We start from the raw sequence: 20,374 nt of genomic DNA, 5'->3' as shown, positions 1-20,374 counted from the left end.
AGTTTACAGTTGTGAAGTGTGAAAGAAATAAAGAAATGAACAATGGATTAGAGAACCAAACACGTTTTGTATACATGATGAGGTGCCGAGCAGTAGACCGCAATTTTTCTCACCAGTTTTGGTTCGGACGTGGGATAATTATTTTTTTAATTCCCTGTACTTTTTATTGTTATATAAAAGACTAACGCAAAACGTAACAATACTTCAACAAAACTATCTATTTACGCATGCTTTATCTTTACTCCACAATGTTTACATAACATGCAATGAACCATCCATTCTTATTCGCTATTGGTATCACAGGATAATTCTGCCAAAGATAAATCAAGTTAAAGTCGAGATTATATTCGTATTTACCAAATTACATGCGACAAAAGTCCGATTCCCTTGTTGAGAGCGACACCGGCGGCACATTCCGCTTTCAACCGAGTATAGGAGCTAATAACAAACGCAGGCAAGGCGCCCAATCCACGACGATGAATCCCCAGTAGAAATAACATGAAAATGAATCTTAAGTTAAAGTTAGTTTTAAATCGTATTCGTTTGCTCTGTTGATTATATGACGAGTCTATGGCCCCATTCAGAATGGATGATCCGAGTACATACTGATCCGCCGACTAAATATGGCCGACCACAGTTCAAAAGCGATGCCGCGGATTCCTGATGGTCTCCCCGCCTCCGCCGCCGCTGCAGGCCCTAGCATTTAAACCTCAGAGCAGAGATCTAATCCGTTTAAAGGCGCGTGTGGAGTCGGGCATCTCTTCAAACATTCCGCAACCTGTAATTTTTTAAAGTCAATAGTTGCATAAAATGTAAACAAAAGTGAATTTACTTAATGCACATATGACTTATCAAAAGATGAAAAATGTTTACATTCATTTAAAGTATCAGGTATCAGGTATGGTTCCCATCTCCTTTCCGAATATTATGTGCTCACTTGCGTATTTTCGTCCGGTGATCGTTCTCTCTCTCTTCCTGACAAGATTTATGGTGTCAAACATACGTACTGCGACGAGGTCATGTCAATCAACTCAGTTAGTCTACAAAACACTCCCCACTTCTTATCCAATCATGGCTGTCAATTACTAACATCACACAAAATATATACAACAAAACGTGCAATAAAAACTTTTCTGTAGACAAAGCGTTTTATGATAGCCTAAAACAGACTTTTACTAATGAAGATGAATAATGTTTACATTTATTTTAAGTATCAGGTATCAGAACATATCTAGAAAAGACTTCCATTCCCTGTTTGTCCAGTTCCTATCTCCTTTCCGGATACTTTGTGCTCGCTTGCGTATTTTCGTTCGGTGATCGTTCTCTCTCTTCCTGACAAGATTCATGGTGTCAAACGCCTCATTATTTTTTTCATTTTGCAACCTCCATCATTTATTTATTTATTCTCCACTATTTATGTGCTCTCTTCTGGATGTCTCCCTGGTGACTGGTTCTTCTCTTTTGCATCCTCCACCATACGTCACGGTGGTATTGACTTTATCTTACTAATTACGTGAGGTAAGAACAAAACTTAATGTTCCTTCTTATTCTTTATTGTCACTTCTTAACTACCTTATTTACATTTTCTTCCTCTCTCTTTAGCCTCTTACATTACTGTCCCCCGTTAACATTATATATACGACGAGGTCATGTCAATCAACTCAGTCTACAAAATTACTAACATTACACAAAATAAATACAACAAAACGTACAAAAAACTTTTTGAAGGTAAAGCGTTTTATGACACAACAGACTTTTACTAATGTTATGAATAATATATGTACACAAGGGGAATGGATTGGATATACAAAGATACACACACTGGACAAAAGAAGTGTCACCCCCTAACTCAGAGTAATAAAAGTAGGCAGATCTTGGGTACTTATAATGCTTGGTCTACTTATAATGTGACTAATGAGTATAAAACTGGTATACCATGGAATTGTATTGTTGGTCTTGTGCATGTACAGCAAATGTTATGCCTGTCTTCCTCCAATATGACAAGATACAGGCAATTATCTAACGGTTATAGGTGCAAGTTATTAACCTGAAGAGGCGGAATATAAGCAATGTCAGAATAGCGATACAATTGAATTGTTCAGTCAGAACCGTGCAGAGGGTCTGGTCTTGGTATAGAAACACTGGATCAAGAGACAAATTGCCTCTGATGGGTCGTCCAAGAAAAAATACTGGCCGTGAAGACCGACGACTGATTTTGATGTCCAGGTTGTCAAAGTCCGACACTGCTTGTCAGTTGACAACACAGTGGAACAATTTCACACATAAGAATGTGTCTGTGAAAATTGCTAGGCGTCGGTTACATGCTCAGAGAGTGTACAGCAGGGTAGCAAGACTGAAACCTCTTATATCGTTGCAAAACAGGCAACGTAGAGTAAACTAGGGTCAACAGGATCTGGAACTGGACAGATCATGACAATTGGTCCTATATATTTTTTCTGATGAGTGTCGCTTTGGTCTGACCTCTGATGACAGACGGGTACTATGCTGGCAAACTGCTGGTAAAGCATTTGAACCACATGCACTAAATTTTCGAACCCGGAGCAGCATATTCATCATGGTGTGGGGCTGCATCAGCATCCTTGGCTTGGGCGCATTAATAGTGGTTAATGGAAACATGAATCACTAGAAATATATCGATATTTTGGAGTCAGGCTTGCTACCATCTAATACTAACATGTTTGGTGACAGGAATTATCCATTTGTACACCAGGATGACAATGCTCCTTGTCACAGGCCCAGAGCAGTTGATGATTGGTTTGACCAACAGGACATTCGCAGGGTGATGTGGCCTGCCCAGAGTCCGGGTGCAAACATAATTGAAAATGTGTGGAATGATATGTCAAAACTTTTGACAAATGCCCGTCTAACCAGCAGAGAAACTCTGTTATATTCAGTGTTCCATGCTTGGGCCAGCATAAGCCCTGAACGCATCAGACAATTATATGAAACCTTGCTTCGTAGACTGGCACCTATTATTAAGTCACGTGGCTATGCCACTAAGTACTAATTTTGGACTTGAAACTGCATATTTTGGTAAAATGTATATTTTGTTCTCATTTTGTTATTTTTTGTGAAATTTGATGTTAATAAAATGATACCAGGAGCATATCATTCCACAGTCATTTATCTCCCCCATAGTATTGGCTCGGTAGGGGTGACACTTCTTTTGTCCAGTGTGTGTAGATACGTCAGGTACAATTGTACAATTGATCCCTATCTACTAGATACAAGAAGAGTCGTGCAATGGATTCGAAACACAAGAGAATCATCAGCGAGACCTACATGTTGTACAGGCAAGCGAACACCTCGTACACCAAGTATGAAGCCCCAGCCGTGGGATGTAGAATGATAAAGAGCCTAATGCCCAATTGCATTATTATTTCAAAGCAAGTTATAGATTTTATATCTAGCTATTGAAATATTACTTCCTTTTAAACACAAAACAATGCATACATTCCATTTGCTCATTTTGACTAATGTATCAAACCCGATGTCGATTTAACAACCTGGCTAGATATAAACTGCCAATGATAACCATTTTCATGATAAAGCATAGTCAAGTGGCCATAATAGTGTTGATAACATCAGATGCAGACTCCTCGATTTTTCTTCTTCCTGTCAACCCACCCCATTCCATGGAAGCTACTTGGCACCGACTAGATGGATTGGATGCCCATATCTATCATGCCAGTAAGAGAAGGACACCAAAAATTGTATCGATAAAATCGGAATTTAAATTTATAGTTTCTCTCATTACACCTAATTTTTTGTCTTTGTTACTATTTATTTTCATATATCACCTACAATTTGAACAACCAATGGACGTTCGCTTCAGTTTCTTAGATGGGCGTAGACGTTTGTCATATTCTTAGTGAAGCAATCTCTCTCTTTCTACATTATCAGAAATCCTGCGAATAAAGTACCCTTTTTGCCATACTGTTATAACAGCACATAAAAAAGCCAATAAAACAGATTAAAAACTGCAAATCCCACAAAGAACACCACTCTTCCAAACATGTCCACCTTTCCGGGGGACCAGTAGCTGACCAATGGTGCGGGTGTGTCGGTCATTGATAAGGCTTCCGGATTGACACGATTTACTGCATGGTGCGGTTCCTGGAAATACATGAGGCCACTGTATTCGCCTTCAGTAGGGCGTGTTTTGCTATTCTAATATAAAACTTTGCACATGCTGTAAATGAAATGCAAGGGAATTATATTCATTATTCCTTTTTACTTTGCACTTTTTCTTTAGAACACCATCGCTCTGTTATTAAGGTTCCCTGAAACAAAAAATTGTAACTGCGCACTGTTTGGTCTATTTTGAAATCCACTTTAGTATTTTCTTTTCAGTCAAGCATATGTCATCTTATACAATATTATCGTGGCGAATGTTTTGCGTATAAATAAGACCATCAATGAAATCAAATTTTCTCCAAACTTCTACCATTACCTTTTTATTTCTGTCTGCCTCCCTTTGCAGCAGCACATTCACCAATGCGTACTGGAGCATGGCTCCTACCACGAACACCAAGCAAGCCGCCAGCCACACATCTACTGCCTTCACGTACGAAACTTTTGGCAACTCCTGCTGGATATTGACACTCTGGGTCATAGTGGTCAGGACTGTGATGATCCCTATGGTCACCCTGGCTGGAACCGCCCTGGGGTCTATCCACATGCTCATGAAGCTAAGAATGACCACTACTGTACTTGGAACGTAGATGTTGATGATGTAAGGGCGGGAATCGCGTTTAATGCGGACTGCAACTATCAGCCGAGAATAATTACCTGGATTGAAACAACCGTACTTAATGACGTGGCAGATCAAAAATCACAAGGAGGATTGTCAATATACAGGGGGGGGGGGGGGGGGGGGAAGAACCGCCCTTTTTGTCCATTCTGCGTAAAGTTTGATCTAGGTACATAGAGGTTTCATTGTAAAAGGTCCACTTTTTTCAGAAAAGAACCCCGCTTTTGAATTTGCTGGCTATGGGCCTGATATATATATATATATATATATATATATATATATATGTAAAGTGCACAGTAAAATTGAATTTTTATATACTTTTATATATATTTCAAGTGAATGGTATCTGTTACTGCTGGTTATCAGGTCTGTAGCCAGAGGTTAAAGTGACAAAGGCCCTCTGCTGAGGAGGTTCCTCTAAACCAGTCTAATCAGGAAAAAAAATACGAGATAAATGGCTCTGTCCCAGCCTATCAACGACCATGGTTACAGTTGACTAAATATATTGATGTCGCTGTGCATTACCTGTAGCCTGATGCTCTTCTATGGATTGATCTACTTCAATGTCTATCAGTTCAAATTCTGGGAAATTAAGATCACTTTTCCTAAAATCTATCGGTGGCTCGTGCCACCTAAAATGGAGATCATCTGTAGAGTACGCATCTGAAAAATAAAACGAATATGTTGTGAAAAATACGTGTACAATTGTGTGATAACTTCTCCAAGCAGTAGGAAATTCAGGATCTCATAGAGCGCGAAACAACACGCACCGATATCTTTTTTTGCGGAGTGGTTTTCTGGAGAAAAGGGAGATTCTTGTGGCCTATCTATCAACGCGTGAAGCTGAGGAGAAGATGCTAGTTTCAATTGAGTAATATGGTATTCACTTGGGTAAGGATAGTGTCACCCTTCGCCCAAAACTCCTTATTTACTGTCCTACATACATACATAAATCTTATTGTCCGGTGACTAAATTAATTAACATTTACACGTCATCTTACGGGTGACGTCATAAGTGCGTTTTGGGGTTAAAACTGAAACATCGGTTTCTCAAATTTCTCTGTTATCTGAACACACCGTTTCAACGCCGATTTTATGAGACCATTTAGTACTCCAAGACCCGGCCAGCGATTTTTCTTAAAAGTCTTAGTTTATACTTTATCGTTGATAAAGCAAAATAATGCCTTTCTTATATGAAAATTTGTTATTATGGGCTCATAACCCCATATCAAAAACATTTAAACCAAAATGACGGCACGGGATTGTAACCTATACACCCCTGGTCAACTCTGTCAATTTTGTTCAGAGATGAAGTTACGCCCCATACCGACTGCTATCTCACCTCAAATTAGAAAGGTGTTAAACTGACGATTAAAGCTTTGAGTTGCCTATGCTTATATACATTGCAACGAAACAAATGTAAACGCTGATATTTTATATTTTGGAGGGTTTTTTCATTTCATCAGCACAAAAATATATGCCTTATTAAATAATAAGATACAGGAAAAAACTCATTTTTGGTATCTGGATGATAAAAATATCCTTAGACAACCAACTATTGACATATCTAACATGACTAATGTGCATTGTTCAAAAGAGTACAAGGCTAGAATTGCCATCTACAAAAGATGATGATTAAATCACTGTTACTGTACATCAGCATACATATAAGTACATGCACGTGTATAGCTAAGCCTGCGAATACCTATACATATATATACTCACAGCTCTGCATCTCAAGTTTACATATCTGTACGTCCATTGGAAAATTGAAAAAGTCAAACTGACAACCAATCGTTAGGGACAGTCTGGAAAAAATTGTAAAGATAGTCCGGTTGAATGGGTGACATTTCGTAACTGTAGTCAAACTTGCAGCTACATGTACAAGAAGTACGCCACGACAAGCATCCTATCACACCCTCTTCTGTGTAACCTTAATTAAGTTTTCTCTCTTTTCTCTCATTAGATTACAATTTCATTGCAATTATTAATTTATAAATTAACTCATTCTTTTTATTTCTGGTATAAATTGATTTGCCACCAGGCTTTGGGCTGCTTAAAAGAACGAATTTTGGGCTGCAAAATTTTAAGTTCATTAACACTAAGGTATGTAATAGATGATGACAAATCTTGTCATTGCCCTTACTCTGAAGGGGTTGAGAGCGTACCAGAAATCCGTTCCCCATGCAATAGCAAGCGGGCGATATTTCACTGACATCGTCACAAAATGTATGAAAGGAAACACATTTTGTGAGCGTCTTCTACTCTACTCGTAAATGTTAAGGAGATTGATTTTACTATCCATGACCCACTTCGAGATAACATCTGATCTTTGCCCGTCGAAAGTTAATTGAGAATTGTTTTAAAACTAAAAATACCTTTGAGAGTAAAGTATCTGCCCTGTCGGCCAAATGCGCAACAGAATGTTTGGACTGGGAACACTGTGCAGCTTGGCACTTTTCTCGTTCAAAAAGTACAAATCTGGCTTCCAGATACTTGATACCGTTTCGCTGGCTGTTAGAGATATTGGTAGACCAAAAGAACCATTATCTGCAAGCCTTGGATCCATCCAGTACTGTCGAAGATAAATTTCAGCTGTGAAATCCTGGCAACAGAAAGAATATAATGTCACCTCTTCATCCAGAAGACAATCCAAGGAGGTCTCCTATCGTACTGACCGACCTTGGCCTGCACATTCTTCTGACCAGGTCTGTTTTCTGTAGGGTTTCTATGACAACAATTACCGAACTATTGATGCTCTCAAGAATAATATTGGAAAGAAGATCAGAATTTCCCATGACATGTTGAGTATTGTCATTATAAAGTTTAGTGTGCGATAAGCCACAGTTATTCAGCTTCAAGGAGCTGTACTTTAAAAAAGTGACACTTACCATTTTTGCGACACTTATTTCACTGAATGTGTCGATTTCAATCCCCACTGCGACGACCTCTGGTGTACCTTAAATTGATATTCAGAAGACATATAATTCTTTAAAATAAGCCAAAATTGAAACTTATGCAGTAGTCATAAGTGAACTGCGATTTATACTAGTAAGAGAAAGAAAGACAGAGACGAAGAGAGAACGATTGTCTATAAAAAGGAATGTTGTCTCACCGGAAATCAAATGAGGTCTCACTTCGGGATCGTAAATAAGTGGGTCCATCTGTGCAAGAAGGGAAGATTTTGCATCAGTATAGTCCACCTTTTCAATTTCTTTACTGTGAAAAGAAAATAGAGAGACAGCCATTCAGCGTCTTCACATTTTTAACGGGACTGACGGAAGAGAAAACATTTTTTCCAACAATTCACGCTAACAAAACGGCCTATTGCAGAAAAAACTTTCCTTGTCAACCTTTGTTAATGTCAAAAAATATAAATATTCAATTCTTCCTGAAAATGCTAGAAGTGGAATCTTGCTTCCAACTGTGTAACGACCTTTCTTAAAATTGGGTAGGCTATAAGACGAGCAGTCCCGCCTCCCTCAGTACGTTTTACGTTTAAGATTAATTTCCCGTCAACTAAAACTACACTTTCCACAATAGAAAGAAAATGTCTGCATTAAAATAATATGCGGTCAAGTTGCACTTTAATCGATTAGAACTGAGATCAAACTGCTATCAAAACAAAAACGACATCGAGTGCATTATTTTCACATAAACCATACCTAATCGGTTTAAATTACCTTAAAGGGATAATAACTCTTCGTTTTGGCCAAAAAATGAATTTTCCTGGAGTAAACAACAATTTTCCCATACTTACCAATGGTTAATGAATCCATTTTTACATTCAAAGTTAGTCCCTGGTTTTTTTCTAAAAAGTTTGGTTTTTTGTTAAATTCTCTTAAGAGATTATAACAGAGTATAGCCATCAATGGAGGTGACGTGGTCTGAAGACAAGTTCAGATATCAGAATAATAGCTATAACTGCTGTTTTTGTCGTAAAACAGAATATATTTTATTTCTATGAGTTGTTCACGATGTTTCTGTTGTGAAATATAGACCTCATACGAAGAGTTATTATCCCTTTAAAGTTGAACTAGCAAAACACTATTTTGGGAGTTTAGAAAATAGTAGTCTGCAAACAGTCATAATGCACAATTTCATCTGATGCCAAATCCAATAACATGTAATTTTATAAGTAAAAAAATGAAATGGACTTCTATTATCACTTCGTTGAATTAAACAGTCTACGCTTTGCAGTCATATGAAAAGAAAGAGCCATAATGTAACACTTCAGAAGCCCGATCTTCAGCTTCGTGGACAAGTTTCGATTGGTGAAGATAAATCGCATTTTTGGAACTTATCTAGAAAACAACACTTTATCAAATCTGTAGAACAATTAAAATTAGAATACGTACATACCATTTGCATCCTGTGAGAAATATCACTAAAAGCACTACTTGCAAACCCACAAATGACTTCATTGCTGTTGCAAATGATGCCTGAAAGTAACTGGCTTCATCTGCTTCGACCACAGTAGGTATAGAATACCAGGTACCTGCCGCAATATTTGTCGATCAATAAGTCTCCGGAGACAACGGTATCCAAGAAACTAAAACCACCTACAATAGCTGTTGTGAGAACAAATGGTTTTTATCAAGTCATATTTTGGGCCATTTAATTCATTGCAACTGAATTGCACCCCCATCAGCGCTTATCCGTTATGGTGAAACAAATTGGAATTACACCAGAAGAAAACTGGAATCGCTGAAAACAGCGAGTTAAGTCCTCATAAATGACAAGAATTAAACATGCTATTTAGATAGTGCTGGGGCTAAAAAATAGAGAAAAATAAAGCGTTAACTGACGCCTCTTGCTGATAGACCTTTGGGTTTAACTCAAACTACGCTTGAACCACGAAAGGTTAACTGCTTGGTAATTTTTCCCAATGTTACAAAAATGTGTGTAAGAAACAAATTATGTAAAAATTCATATTAGGTCAATCAGCTATTAAAATAAATAATGCACTTTTGATATCAAGTAAAATCATAGAAATAAGTGAAGCCCCCCCTCCTCTCCCGCATGGAAGTTTAACATTACCAGTTATACTACCATACCCCAGGTTTTTTGTGTCAGTACAGAGTAAACGGCCATTCTGGTAGTTGTGCTATCGAGTATTTGTGCCAAAATGATTGTGGTGCATGACCACTTGCAAAACGTTTCGCCTCGAAGAAATTTAACCTTTCTCTGCGACCTATAGGGCTATTTGGCTACGCCACAAGTATGAATAAACAAAACTGAAATAAGAATCATTGAAATAATTGATTCAGACAAAAACTGCAATTCAGACAGGTCTTTTTCACAATTTATTCCCAACCAAAAACAACCACTGGCCCCTTAACATAATTAAAACATTGATGTTTCAATAATAATAATAATATGAAGAAAAAAATAATGATCACCAGTTTTTTCTTTTGAGAGGAAGGAGTTACATCTCCAACCGCTGTTAATATTTAAGTTTAAAGAAAAGAGGTCTGTATAAAACATTAAAAAAAATTCCGAATCTGCCCTATCCCACCCAAAACTTCCCAATTAAATAATCCAAAAACATATTTACATCAAAGCCTTACAAACTTGCCACGAAGCGACTGATTTAGACAGTGGCTCAGGCTAACACTATTAGAGCGCATTCTCAACGAATTAAGCCAGGCTTTACAAAGCCGGTGACCTAAAAATGGCGGACGTACATGAAAGAAAAACCGCCTAATCTTTTAATAGTCTCTCCGCCTCTCACACGCCTCCCCACACGTCGTCCCTGCGGGGTACAGTAATTAAATCTCGGCTCCGAACATTAATATTTCCGTGAATATCTCTGGTGATATTATCTCCGTAGATAGTCGAATCATTGCTGCTCTACGGGCCAAATTATTCCTTTTTCGTCTCTGTTTTCAAAGATAATAGAAGAGAAGAGCTTTTTTCCTTCGATCGCCTTCAGCCGCCATGCTTTCTTCACCACGAGTTTAACTGATGAGCATGCGCACTTAATATTTCTCAGGTAGCTTCCGCATGGCGAACGGAGCCGAGATTTAATTACTGTACCCCGCAGGGACGACGTGTGGGGAGGCGGAGAGACTATTAAAAGATTAGGCGGTTTTTCTTTCATGTACGTCCGCCATTTTTAGGTCACCGGCTTTGTAAAGCCTGGCTTAATTCGTTGAGAATGCGCTCTTATATACCCAAAAGGAAAAGACTAATTTGCCAATTGCTCAATGTGTGGTATGACATCATCAACCCAATGAAATATTACTTTTAATTGTAAACATGTACAACTTTATCCCGTTTACCCACCAGTGATTGTGGGAGAACTTGCGAGTGTTTTCAGCAAACACAAGGTCCAATTCAGGCTATGTATGAATTATTTGCCAACTGTATTAAAGGCAAACCTGATTTACTGCTATTAATGTAATAATACTAATAGACCAAATTACTCAAATCTCTCTCACTCTCTCTCACGCACACACACAAACACACACACACGTCAGTATAAGCCAGTTCTGAAGACCAAAATATCACAAATAGGAAAAAAAATACGTAAAACTCCTATATCACCTATTCTTAACTATTCCCATCTTACAGCAACCCTAATAATAATTTTTATAATCTTCCTCAAAATGCATACTGGTTTCAAAACACAACATCAATTTATCCCCTGGTTTGTTTTACCGCATAAATGAATTTATAAATCCCCAGACACAGTGACATCAAAACAGTGAAATGTACCACTGGAGACACCAAAGAAACATTATAATTAAATAATGACCAGTTTCCTGAATATCACATTTATAATCAACAGAACCTTTTGATGAGACTTACTGTTTTACCTAATCAATACTATCTTTTAAAGAAAAAATGTAGGGATTTCCATCTTTATCAAAATTAATGAAATGCCAGGTCACAACACTGAGTTTGATGAAATTAAATTCTTTGCACTTTTATCTTGATTGGCAGTGGGTCAGCTTCGTATCTATCTTGTGGTTGCACATACATCAGTCCCTTTTCACTGACTTCCTTCACATAATCAAAGTCTCCAGGAATGGACAATTTCTGAAAGAGAACATCACGCATAGCATTATCCTATTAAGACCCCAGAGAGAAATATTGCGCAGAGGGAATGGTTTAATGGTAAAGTGTTATCTAAAAGTGAAAGATCTTTGTCATCAATATTAAATATATTTTGTTACAAAAAGGTAAGACAATGTTAAGTAGAGGCATTCAGAGAATAAATTTGTGAACATCAACTTAGTTTTCATGATATTGATACTCATTTTACCAGTTTCAAACATTGCAAGTGCACATTTAAGTGAGCCATTTTACCTGCATTTTTATTCTTTGTTCTGGAGCAGTGGCAGCAGAGGTGAGGCAGAGCCATATCATCACCATCACAGACAGGAGCACAGTCAGTGTCAAAAACAGTCTGGGCAGCCCTGTCTTCTTAGATATACAGCCCAGCCAGTCTGAGCTACCCTCATCATCAAAGTTACCATCCAGGAAGCCATCCTTACTCAAATCTATGGATCGCATCTGAGAGCTTTTTAGGTTGGGTGTGGCAGAATTGTCCACAGGTTCTAAGTTTGTCTCTAAATAATTTACTGTTTTGTATTCTGAAGATAAATAAGGCAACAAATGTATAAACTGAAGCAAATTGCAGCTGTATTTCCCAAGTCAGTTGACAAACACTGCGTAGGACAGCGAATTCAAATGTTAACCTTCACATTCTACATTTACAAACAATGATGGAGTAGAGATTATTAGTGACTGTGACATTTAGGCTTCATTCACATGCAATGTCTATTTTCTAAATTCTATTTTCTATTCGCGGTATATCTTATGATCACGGTCTGTGCCCTGAATATCCTGTGGCGTAATTACTGGCTTACTATAAGTAACTGGCTCGCACTGCCAGTAATTACGCGGCAGGATATTCAGGGCACAGACTGTGATCATAAGATACCGCGAATAGAAAATAGATTTTTAGAAAATAGACTTTCCATGTGAACGAAGCCTTAAACTATCTGACAGCAGATTAGGATACTACTATATTCATATTATTTTAAAATGCTGGGCAATATTGCCAACCTCACATTACAATTTCTAGTATACTTTTATTCTCTTGCTTAAAAAATACGCAAAAAACAGGAAACCTGGCAAATACACACTTGACACTGAAAAGTAATTTTAATTCATTCATTCTAACAAAAACAGGCACACTTAAGTATTAGAAACAGTAAATTTTGTTAAAATAATCATGCTGACTTTGGTAAGAAACTTGAAAACAAAGTCACTCAGCAAATTTGAAGTGAAACAAAAATTCCGTTTTTGCACTTATTGGGCAAATATCACCAAAATGCATAATATAAAAAAATGAATTAATAAATTCTTTAGGTTTAAAATAAACAAAAAGTAAAAGTTGGCAGTTACAGGGTGATCAACAAGTATAAGACGGTGGCAGTGACAGCAACAACAGAGACAGATACAGTGCCAGCATACATAAATAAAAACAACTAAAAATATGCATGTCATCCCCTACCTTGCCCCTCTGGCCCTCTGCCAAACTCTGTATATATCTGTGGCTCAGACCTAAGTATGACCATGCTACCCTGGTTTCCCTGCATGTAGTACGACCACCTGACCGTCCAGCCATGCCACACCTTGTCACGCATATTGCTGTACAGCCCATGAACATAGAGGAGGGGGAACACAGAATGGATAACAGCAGGTGAGTCTTCAGCCTAAAAATGAATATAATTTCATAATAGACCTTATGCTTTTCATTCAACCCATTAAAAGCCCTGTAGGTTAGAAAAGACAATACACTTGACATGTGACCTGAAATGTATATAGCAGAGGACATTTTAGCTCTCAGTTCACTATTATCTAGTTTTCTGAAATCAGACTTTCAACGTGATTGCTATAAAATGTTTTACACAAAGAACCTTTATGTTGAACCTATATTCTGATAGCAGTCCAACCAACTTCAGCATACCAGACACTCTCCAAAATTATGGGTTACATATAAACTTCCAGACAAACTACCACATGAAGACTTTTTGTTGATATTGATTCTAACTAGTATCACAAAATTGACACTCCTGATTTATAACCTATGTTCTATTTTTTTCTAAAACAGTAAATTTTCACTTGAAAAACTTCACTAAATGCTTTCTGTACATCTTATTTATTTTTTAATTCTTTACTCACCTGTTTCCTGGTTACTTTTGTAGTTTCCATCTGTCCCCCACAGCCCACTTCACAGGACTGTGCCTCCTCCTTCACCTCATATGCCTCAGTACATGCTGGGATAAAAAAAAAAATCACATTCAGCCATTTGTTGAATTTCCTTTTTTTATAGTATGCATAGTTCAGCCATGTAGAAACTTGCATTTTCAAACTATGTTTTATGCTTATAAACTGAACTTGACACATTTGTTCTGAGCAGTGGACCTATTAAACAAGCAAATGCAATCTTTAAAAGAAATAAAAAAAACCAAGAAGAAAGTGAATTGGTGACTACTTTCATCTTTTTACATCCAAAATATAGAGATTCCAACCTAACCATGAATTAGTTAAAAGATACCTCTTAATACAAGAAAAGTTGACTATTCCAAGTCTATGCCCTTTTAAATAAAAAATGCTGCTCTCTTTCCTAAGTAAACTGCTATGCTACCAGCATGCTTATGTATAAATTATCTACTGTTCTTACATATCTCTACCCACCTGCTGCACAGGCCTCCCTTGTAGCATTCAAGTCACTATCTTCATGTACGAAGTCAATGATAGAAAAAAGTCTGCATCCTCTCCTACATGTATTTAGATGTGATGCCTGAAATATCAAATTAATTTAGCTTGCCAATTTTTTTTTTTTTTTTTTTTTTACAACAAAGAGCATTAGCTATGATATGAATCATTCAAACAGACAGGAAGATGAAAATAGCCAGGTGAGAAAGTTGAATGTTGTTTTTAATTTTACCTACAGTTCATAGTACAGTGGTAAATAAGTAAATTATAATTGGGGGCCTATTGACTAGAGTTTCTTAAATTCTTTAACATTTAATGCTTTATTGAGAATTTATATTTCATTTACTTCAAAAGTTTGGACCTGTTTACATTAAAGAGTTTACATCTGATCATCTCCAGCACTGTGGTACCTGTAGAGCCTCAGCTGGAGCCTGGAGGGCGGCGGGCTGCTTTGATAGTAATTTTCCCGGTTTTCCGTTATACTGTTAAACACTAAGTCATGTCCTGGGACTAATACAATATTAATACTTTTTACTAAATAATCAACCGCTCGTTAAACGGAAGCACTCAACTTGTTCATACCAATGCAATGTAAATACCCCATACTTAACTCCCAATGTGAGTAACAGAAATACTCCCCATATTCTTACCTTCTCGTATGTGTGAAGGGAATATGTGTTTAGGCAAAGATCCTCACATGAATCTGTATCTCCTTTCAATCTATCGAGTAATGGAAATCCATAACAATCGCCAATAATAAACACTACTGCCATAAACGACAGCAGATAACCACTCGCCATTTTCTCGTCTTGTTATGAACTGAACGAAACCACGTGACTGCAGCGATGAGATCACTTCCGCCCAAGACGTACTTTCTCAATACATTGTCTATATCTATATAGGCCTATGTTATTTTACAGGCCCATAGCCAGAAATTTCAAAAGGGGGGTTCTTTTTCTGAAAAAGTGGACCTTTTACCATGAAACTTCCATGTACCTTAATTAAATTTCACCCAGAGGGAACCTTTTCCCTGCAAAAAGGGGGGTTCTTTCGAACCCCCGAATAAATTCCAATTAACCCATTGTAGCCCTCGTCATCAAAACAAACGGCAGCCATACTGGAGGGAGACCGGAATCGTCTGCTGCGCATGATCATGTCTACATGTACAATTTAGCATTTAATTTCTGTGTTTTCTTTGATATTAAACCGAGTAAAATGATGAATTACTGCAGGGTATATGATAGAGAGAAGATAAATAACTTAACAAGCGTTCACAGACTGCCTGCAGTGGTAACAATCCAAGGTGTAGGGACGAAAACCGTAAACGGAGGAGAGACTGAGGAGTGGCTTTGAATCAAGACTCATCGAACAAGTAAAGGATAAAACTAATTTATTTTACAGCAAAGAATGAAGACCCAGCTGTGCAGCCTTTACCATAAAAGAAAAAAAAGTAGAAAACCAATGACCGAGGTGTATAAGATATGAGCGCACGTACACTGCATATTAGTAGTGCCCAAAAAGTCTTGGTGGAGAGTGTGTTGTAAAAACGTGTGGAAATACCCAGGCAGGGTTTCGACTTTCATTATGAAGACTCACTTATTGCCTTGGGTGGAATTTGTTATCAGTTATGGTGCTCATTGGATGTTATCTGCTGTCATCTACCTCTTTAATACCTGGTTAGCATTATTGTCAATTAGTGTCAAGGCTACAGTACAATGTACACAGCTCAGCTGGGCCAATTAAATCAATTACCTGTGTCATGTGTATTTGGAAGTTAGTGGCTTGATTTTAGATTTAGTGTAGTGTTAAGAGTAAATCTGTTTTGTAAGTATATATTCTAGCTCAGGTACCATTAGGTACCATTGAAATGAATTTGAAAAATGTTGAATTCTGTGTTTTCCTACTGTATTATGATGCAAGTTACAATATGAATAAAAATAACTATTGTTACCTTTTTTTGTTAATTTACATTTAGGAAATTGATCTGACATTTTCCCACCAAGCCACACTGAATGATTGGGTGCAAATAAATCTTGGTTATCAAAAAAAAAAAAAAAAAAAAAAAAAAAGGTGACAGGTACAAAAGGCAGCTAGATGGCACACAAGGTAGAAGCAGCGAAAAAATATTCTTATATCTTTGTGACCAGCTGAGGAGACAGGATCTGAACATCAGGAGAGTGAAATTCAGTGCATGACAGGAGTTATTTAATTGGATTTGTTTATTTATTTCATTGTTCACTTGTTGTTTTAAAGTTGTTATCCTGATAGCTTGCATACAACAAGGACAGGTTTTCTATTTATTTAGAATTGTGAGCAGAAGCACAAGAAGAAATGAAAACACTTTTTTCTTTCTCATATGTTTAAAGGCTAAATGGAAAAGTTTGCAAGAAATATAAAATTTTGTATGGTGCACCTCCCACAGATGGTCTGATATGCAGAAACAGATGGCTGTTGTACATGTAGGTTGTCACTGTTGTGCATTTTTAAATTGTGACCACCAGTTGTGGAATTCTCCTAAATAAAATTACAAACTGCTTAGTAACACCATCTAAGGCCTAATATGTACATACCCACACAGCACATATCAATTGTGAGTCTTCAATCAAGCATTTCTCTAGACATAGATTAAAAATATACTAAACAGGTTTCTCAAATTATGGTGGCTTGATTCGACTTAATATGCTCATGTACATGTTGCATTGCATCATTAAAAGTATGGAAATATTTTTCATGTCAGTGTTATCAACCAAAAGGAAAGGGACCCTGATAATCTGTCATTGAATTGTGCAACAATGTTTTGCATTTCATGTTTACTTTTATCCATACAAAATGTGCATTTTCCTATATTTTCAATCAAATAAAGATCAATTCATGAACTGACTTGTTGTTATGTTACATTGAATGTCATAAGTTTGAAAAATACATTGCTTCTGTGAAGGTCTGGACTAATAATAAAATGCTAACAATGTTGCTACTGTGAATGGTTGAATTCATGGTAAAATATTAAACTCTCAAACAACAGTCATGTTACAAATACTTCCTAATGAACCAAAATGAAGCACAAGAATGCTGAAATAATTTCTGACAGCTTCATGATGTACAGTTAAATCATATCTGACAGCAATATTTCTTGTCACAACCCTGCATACTCTCTTCTTTGAGTCCGTAAGGGTTGATCCCGATAGTCAGCTCAAATTTCTCCTTTTATCTATCCTTTATGTACAAAGTTGCTTCTATGAAAGGTTGAACTTATGATTACACAGTAAACTCTCTAAAGCTATAACTTTTATTACCCAATGAACAAGAAAAATGAAGTACAAGATAACTGAACTAGCTTCTGACAACATTCCACGATGTTGGGATACAGGGGTAGGTCAGGATTTCACGTCTTTGGACTGTCTTGAGTTTATATGGGTCGATCACGCTGATCAGCTGAAGTTTTCACATGTATATACTATTTTCCTTTTGGTGTACTTGATCACGATATGAAGATTATTTCATTTTATTTGGTTCACCTATATTTACGCTACTATTCCCCGTCGTTCTTTCCCTCCAGAATGGCCGCTGGACGAGTGTTACGGAGCAAATATGACGTCACTGTAATCGGTTAATAAATATGATTATAATATCTAAAACAGGCCCATAGCCAGGGGGGGGGGGAGTTGAAAAGGGGTAAATAAATTAGTCTCTCGAAGTTTTACAGGTAAACTCAAGATTCGGTCGTTCAAAGGACGCACAACGGACGCACACGCCATTACACTAAGACTTTGGATTGAAATATCATTGAGCGTCCTGACCATATTTTTGATGGCCGAAGGGACGCAGAAAGGACGCTACCCAGTGTAAATGTTGACAACAGGGATAAGCCTTCGTGGCGTGGATCGCAATACGTAGGGTTAAGTGGGGAATATTTATTACAATAGAGACATCCCTAAAATGTAGTCAAAGGAGCTATCCTTGCGTCAATGCCTCATCAAAAGAACACAGTGACTAGAACATTGTCTGCAAATAGTAGGCCTACTGGTAGTGGGGCAGTTAAGGCTGCAAGGTGTCATTATTATTCAGTATTAAGATTGACAATAACTGTTTGTTTGTTTGTTTTAATGGGATGGATATATATGCTTTGTTATTTCTATGCCCATTCAGTTTAAGGTTGGTGACAATATAATGCAAAACACTGTCATGCCCGTATGTAGATTTTCCTTTGTTCAAATGTCTACATTTATTGAGTAGGCCTACATAAAAAAATTTCCTGGCTGATGAATGAAAGATGCCTGTAGAAATATCTTCTGAACAACACGTTTTGTGATGTTTTCGCTACTTGATACATATAATTATAAACATCTTTTCAGTTGGTGTCTGAAAGGTATTTTTAGAACTGTAGATCTGTGTATCAGCAGGGTAAAATTGCAGTAATATTTGTGGATGGGTCTGAAAATAAGCCTCATATTTGATAATTAACTGGTTTGAAAAAAATATCAAGAGTAACCCAAATAAAATAAACTCATTTTATATTTCGCATATAATCTGCTTTTATTATTTCTTCTAAACAAGCATTTAATCATAACACAACCAAATCCAATGTAGTGGTGCATTTCACATGCTGAAGTGTCCAAAAACAAAATTGAATGAAATCAAAGTTGTATTCAATTTTTTAAAACATATCTGTGTAGAGAACAAAAATCCACGATTGTCTCAATTTAAATTCAATTTTCAATTTTTACCATGTCTTTACATTACGCAAAGAACCCTAAATGGTAACGCACGATCCGGAAACGTAAATTTTCATACCACGTTCCGATATATTTTGTTGTGATTCAATCATGGTAAATTATACATGACGTAAGGATGTTTTTATAAATATTTAAACTGTAACTCAAGGGGCTTTGCGTCATGGCCAATACTAGGTAACGTTTGTTCCCCATAAAAATTATAAAAAAGTTTTATTTTGTTCGATCAAGTAGGCCCCTACTAGGTGCAATAGTAAACAGTGTTTTCTGTTGCTGGCCGAAAAATATATTGTGATTCCATGATAGTTTGACATTTCTGATATAATATTTGGATCACGTGCGGAAAAATAACTTATTTAATGCCTATTTTACTGTCGTTAGGGTATATTTTCCCGGTATTCTAATATTCAGTGACAAGCAAACTAAAGTCGCTCAAAATTAACTAACTGCTCTATACAAAAGATTATTATAATTTTTTTACAACGTTATACTTGTAGAAGATAAATCAAAGAACAAAACCAGTAATAACTGAATTTCCAAAGTGGTTCCAGGAGAAAGAAACTTTGATACAAACTTCTTCATGTGGTATCCTAAAATAATCAAACATAGTTTGCAATATGTGCCTTAAATATTTTTAAGAGACCATTCCTATCGATCTATCTCCCTGGTGAGTCTCACTAAATTGCTATCAAACTAACCGGCTTAAACGTCTGTGACGCCTAGTAAAACTGTTAGGGGGTCATTATCTTTACCCCTAGCTGATTCTTGAGCTGATAGAAATTTTGCGTGAACACCCAGGGAGTTCGGTCGACCCAGATGGATCGATCTAAGTATGGGAACCCAGTCTAAGTGCATGCCTGTGACCTTAGTTATACCTCTATATTGGGTTTGGTTGAACAGCTCCCATCATTATATTGTCACTGTACATGTATAATGATATTTAAAGTTTCGAAGTTTTCATTAATAGGTTGATGCTAATTAAAGTTTGGCAAGTAAATATAAGCATCACAGCTTATTTCCTTACTGAAATATGTCAAACGTACCACTGGTATAATAGAGATACAGGTAGGACCTAAAGATGACAGCATTGATAACTGGGTTTATAGCGCTGTTAGTGTCAGATCTGGTAGGTTTG

General features: G+C 36.9%; 2 protein-coding genes across 4 annotated transcripts; both read right to left on the bottom strand.

Annotated features, from left to right (window-relative positions):
• Window positions 1–199: 199 nt before the first annotated feature.
• LOC106169896 (glycine receptor subunit alpha-1) lies at window positions 200–10,393 on the bottom strand. Of its 3 annotated transcripts, none has more exons than XR_015333501.1 (8): window positions 7,890–10,393; window positions 7,666–7,733; window positions 7,153–7,379; window positions 6,500–6,582; window positions 5,300–5,437; window positions 4,475–4,812; window positions 938–4,137; window positions 200–778 (listed from the first exon to the last, which is right to left on the bottom strand). XR_015333501.1 is itself a non-coding variant. In XM_087009068.1 (8 exons), exons 2-8 carry the CDS (start codon window positions 7,936–7,938, stop codon window positions 3,961–3,963), a joined length of 1,080 nt encoding a protein of 359 aa, XP_086865194.1. In that variant the 5' UTR covers window positions 7,939–7,993; window positions 9,133–10,393; the 3' UTR covers window positions 200–3,960. The 3 variants fall into 3 exon arrangements, 2 of the variants coding, with proteins under 2 accessions (XP_086865194.1, XP_086865187.1); XM_087009068.1 differs by having other exon boundaries at window positions 200–4,137; window positions 7,890–7,993; window positions 9,133–10,393; XM_087009061.1 differs by having other exon boundaries at window positions 200–4,137.
• Window positions 10,394–11,244: 851 nt separating this feature from the next.
• Window positions 11,245–15,350, bottom strand: LOC106169897 (transmembrane protein 59). The gene is made up of 6 exons (XM_013549542.2): window positions 15,160–15,350; window positions 14,489–14,594; window positions 13,973–14,067; window positions 13,302–13,503; window positions 12,089–12,375; window positions 11,245–11,818 (listed from the first exon to the last, which is right to left on the bottom strand). Exons 1-6 carry the CDS (start codon window positions 15,307–15,309, stop codon window positions 11,690–11,692), a joined length of 969 nt encoding a protein of 322 aa, XP_013404996.1. The 5' UTR covers window positions 15,310–15,350; the 3' UTR covers window positions 11,245–11,689.
• Between the last annotated feature and the right edge of the window lie 5,024 nt (window positions 15,351–20,374).

The sequence above is a fragment of the Lingula anatina genome, chromosome 1 (genome assembly GCF_051362555.1).
Source record: "Lingula anatina isolate TDL-2025a chromosome 1, LinAna3.0, whole genome shotgun sequence".
Taxonomy (NCBI): Eukaryota; Metazoa; Brachiopoda; class Lingulata; order Lingulida; family Lingulidae; genus Lingula; species Lingula anatina.
Note: the sequence above shows the minus strand (reverse complement) of the source record. Positions and strands in the feature narration are given on the sequence as shown.

Excerpts from the sequence above, each read along its gene's own strand:
- LOC106169896 (XM_087009061.1), bottom strand. The coding sequence starts at position 8,022 with ATGGCTGTCTCTCTATTTTCTTTTCACAGTAAAGAAATTGAAAAGGTG. Across the intron at positions 6,583-7,152 it reads CAGATACTTTACTCTCAAAG|ACTGTCCCTAACGATTGGTT; the intron begins GTATTTTTAGTT and ends AATTTTTTCCAG. Across the intron at positions 4,138-4,474 it reads AGGCAGACAGAAATAAAAAG|GAACCGCACCATGCAGTAAA; the intron begins GTAATGGTAGAA and ends ATGTATTTCCAG.
- LOC106169897 (XM_013549542.2), bottom strand. The coding sequence starts at position 15,309 with ATGGCGAGTGGTTATCTGCTGTCGTTTATGGCAGTAGTGTTTATTATT. Across the intron at positions 14,595-15,159 it reads CCCTTCACACATACGAGAAG|GCATCACATCTAAATACATG; the intron begins GTAAGAATATGG and ends TTGATATTTCAG. Across the intron at positions 12,376-13,301 it reads CAGAGGGCCAGAGGGGCAAG|AATACAAAACAGTAAATTAT; the intron begins GTAGGGGATGAC and ends ATTTATCTTCAG.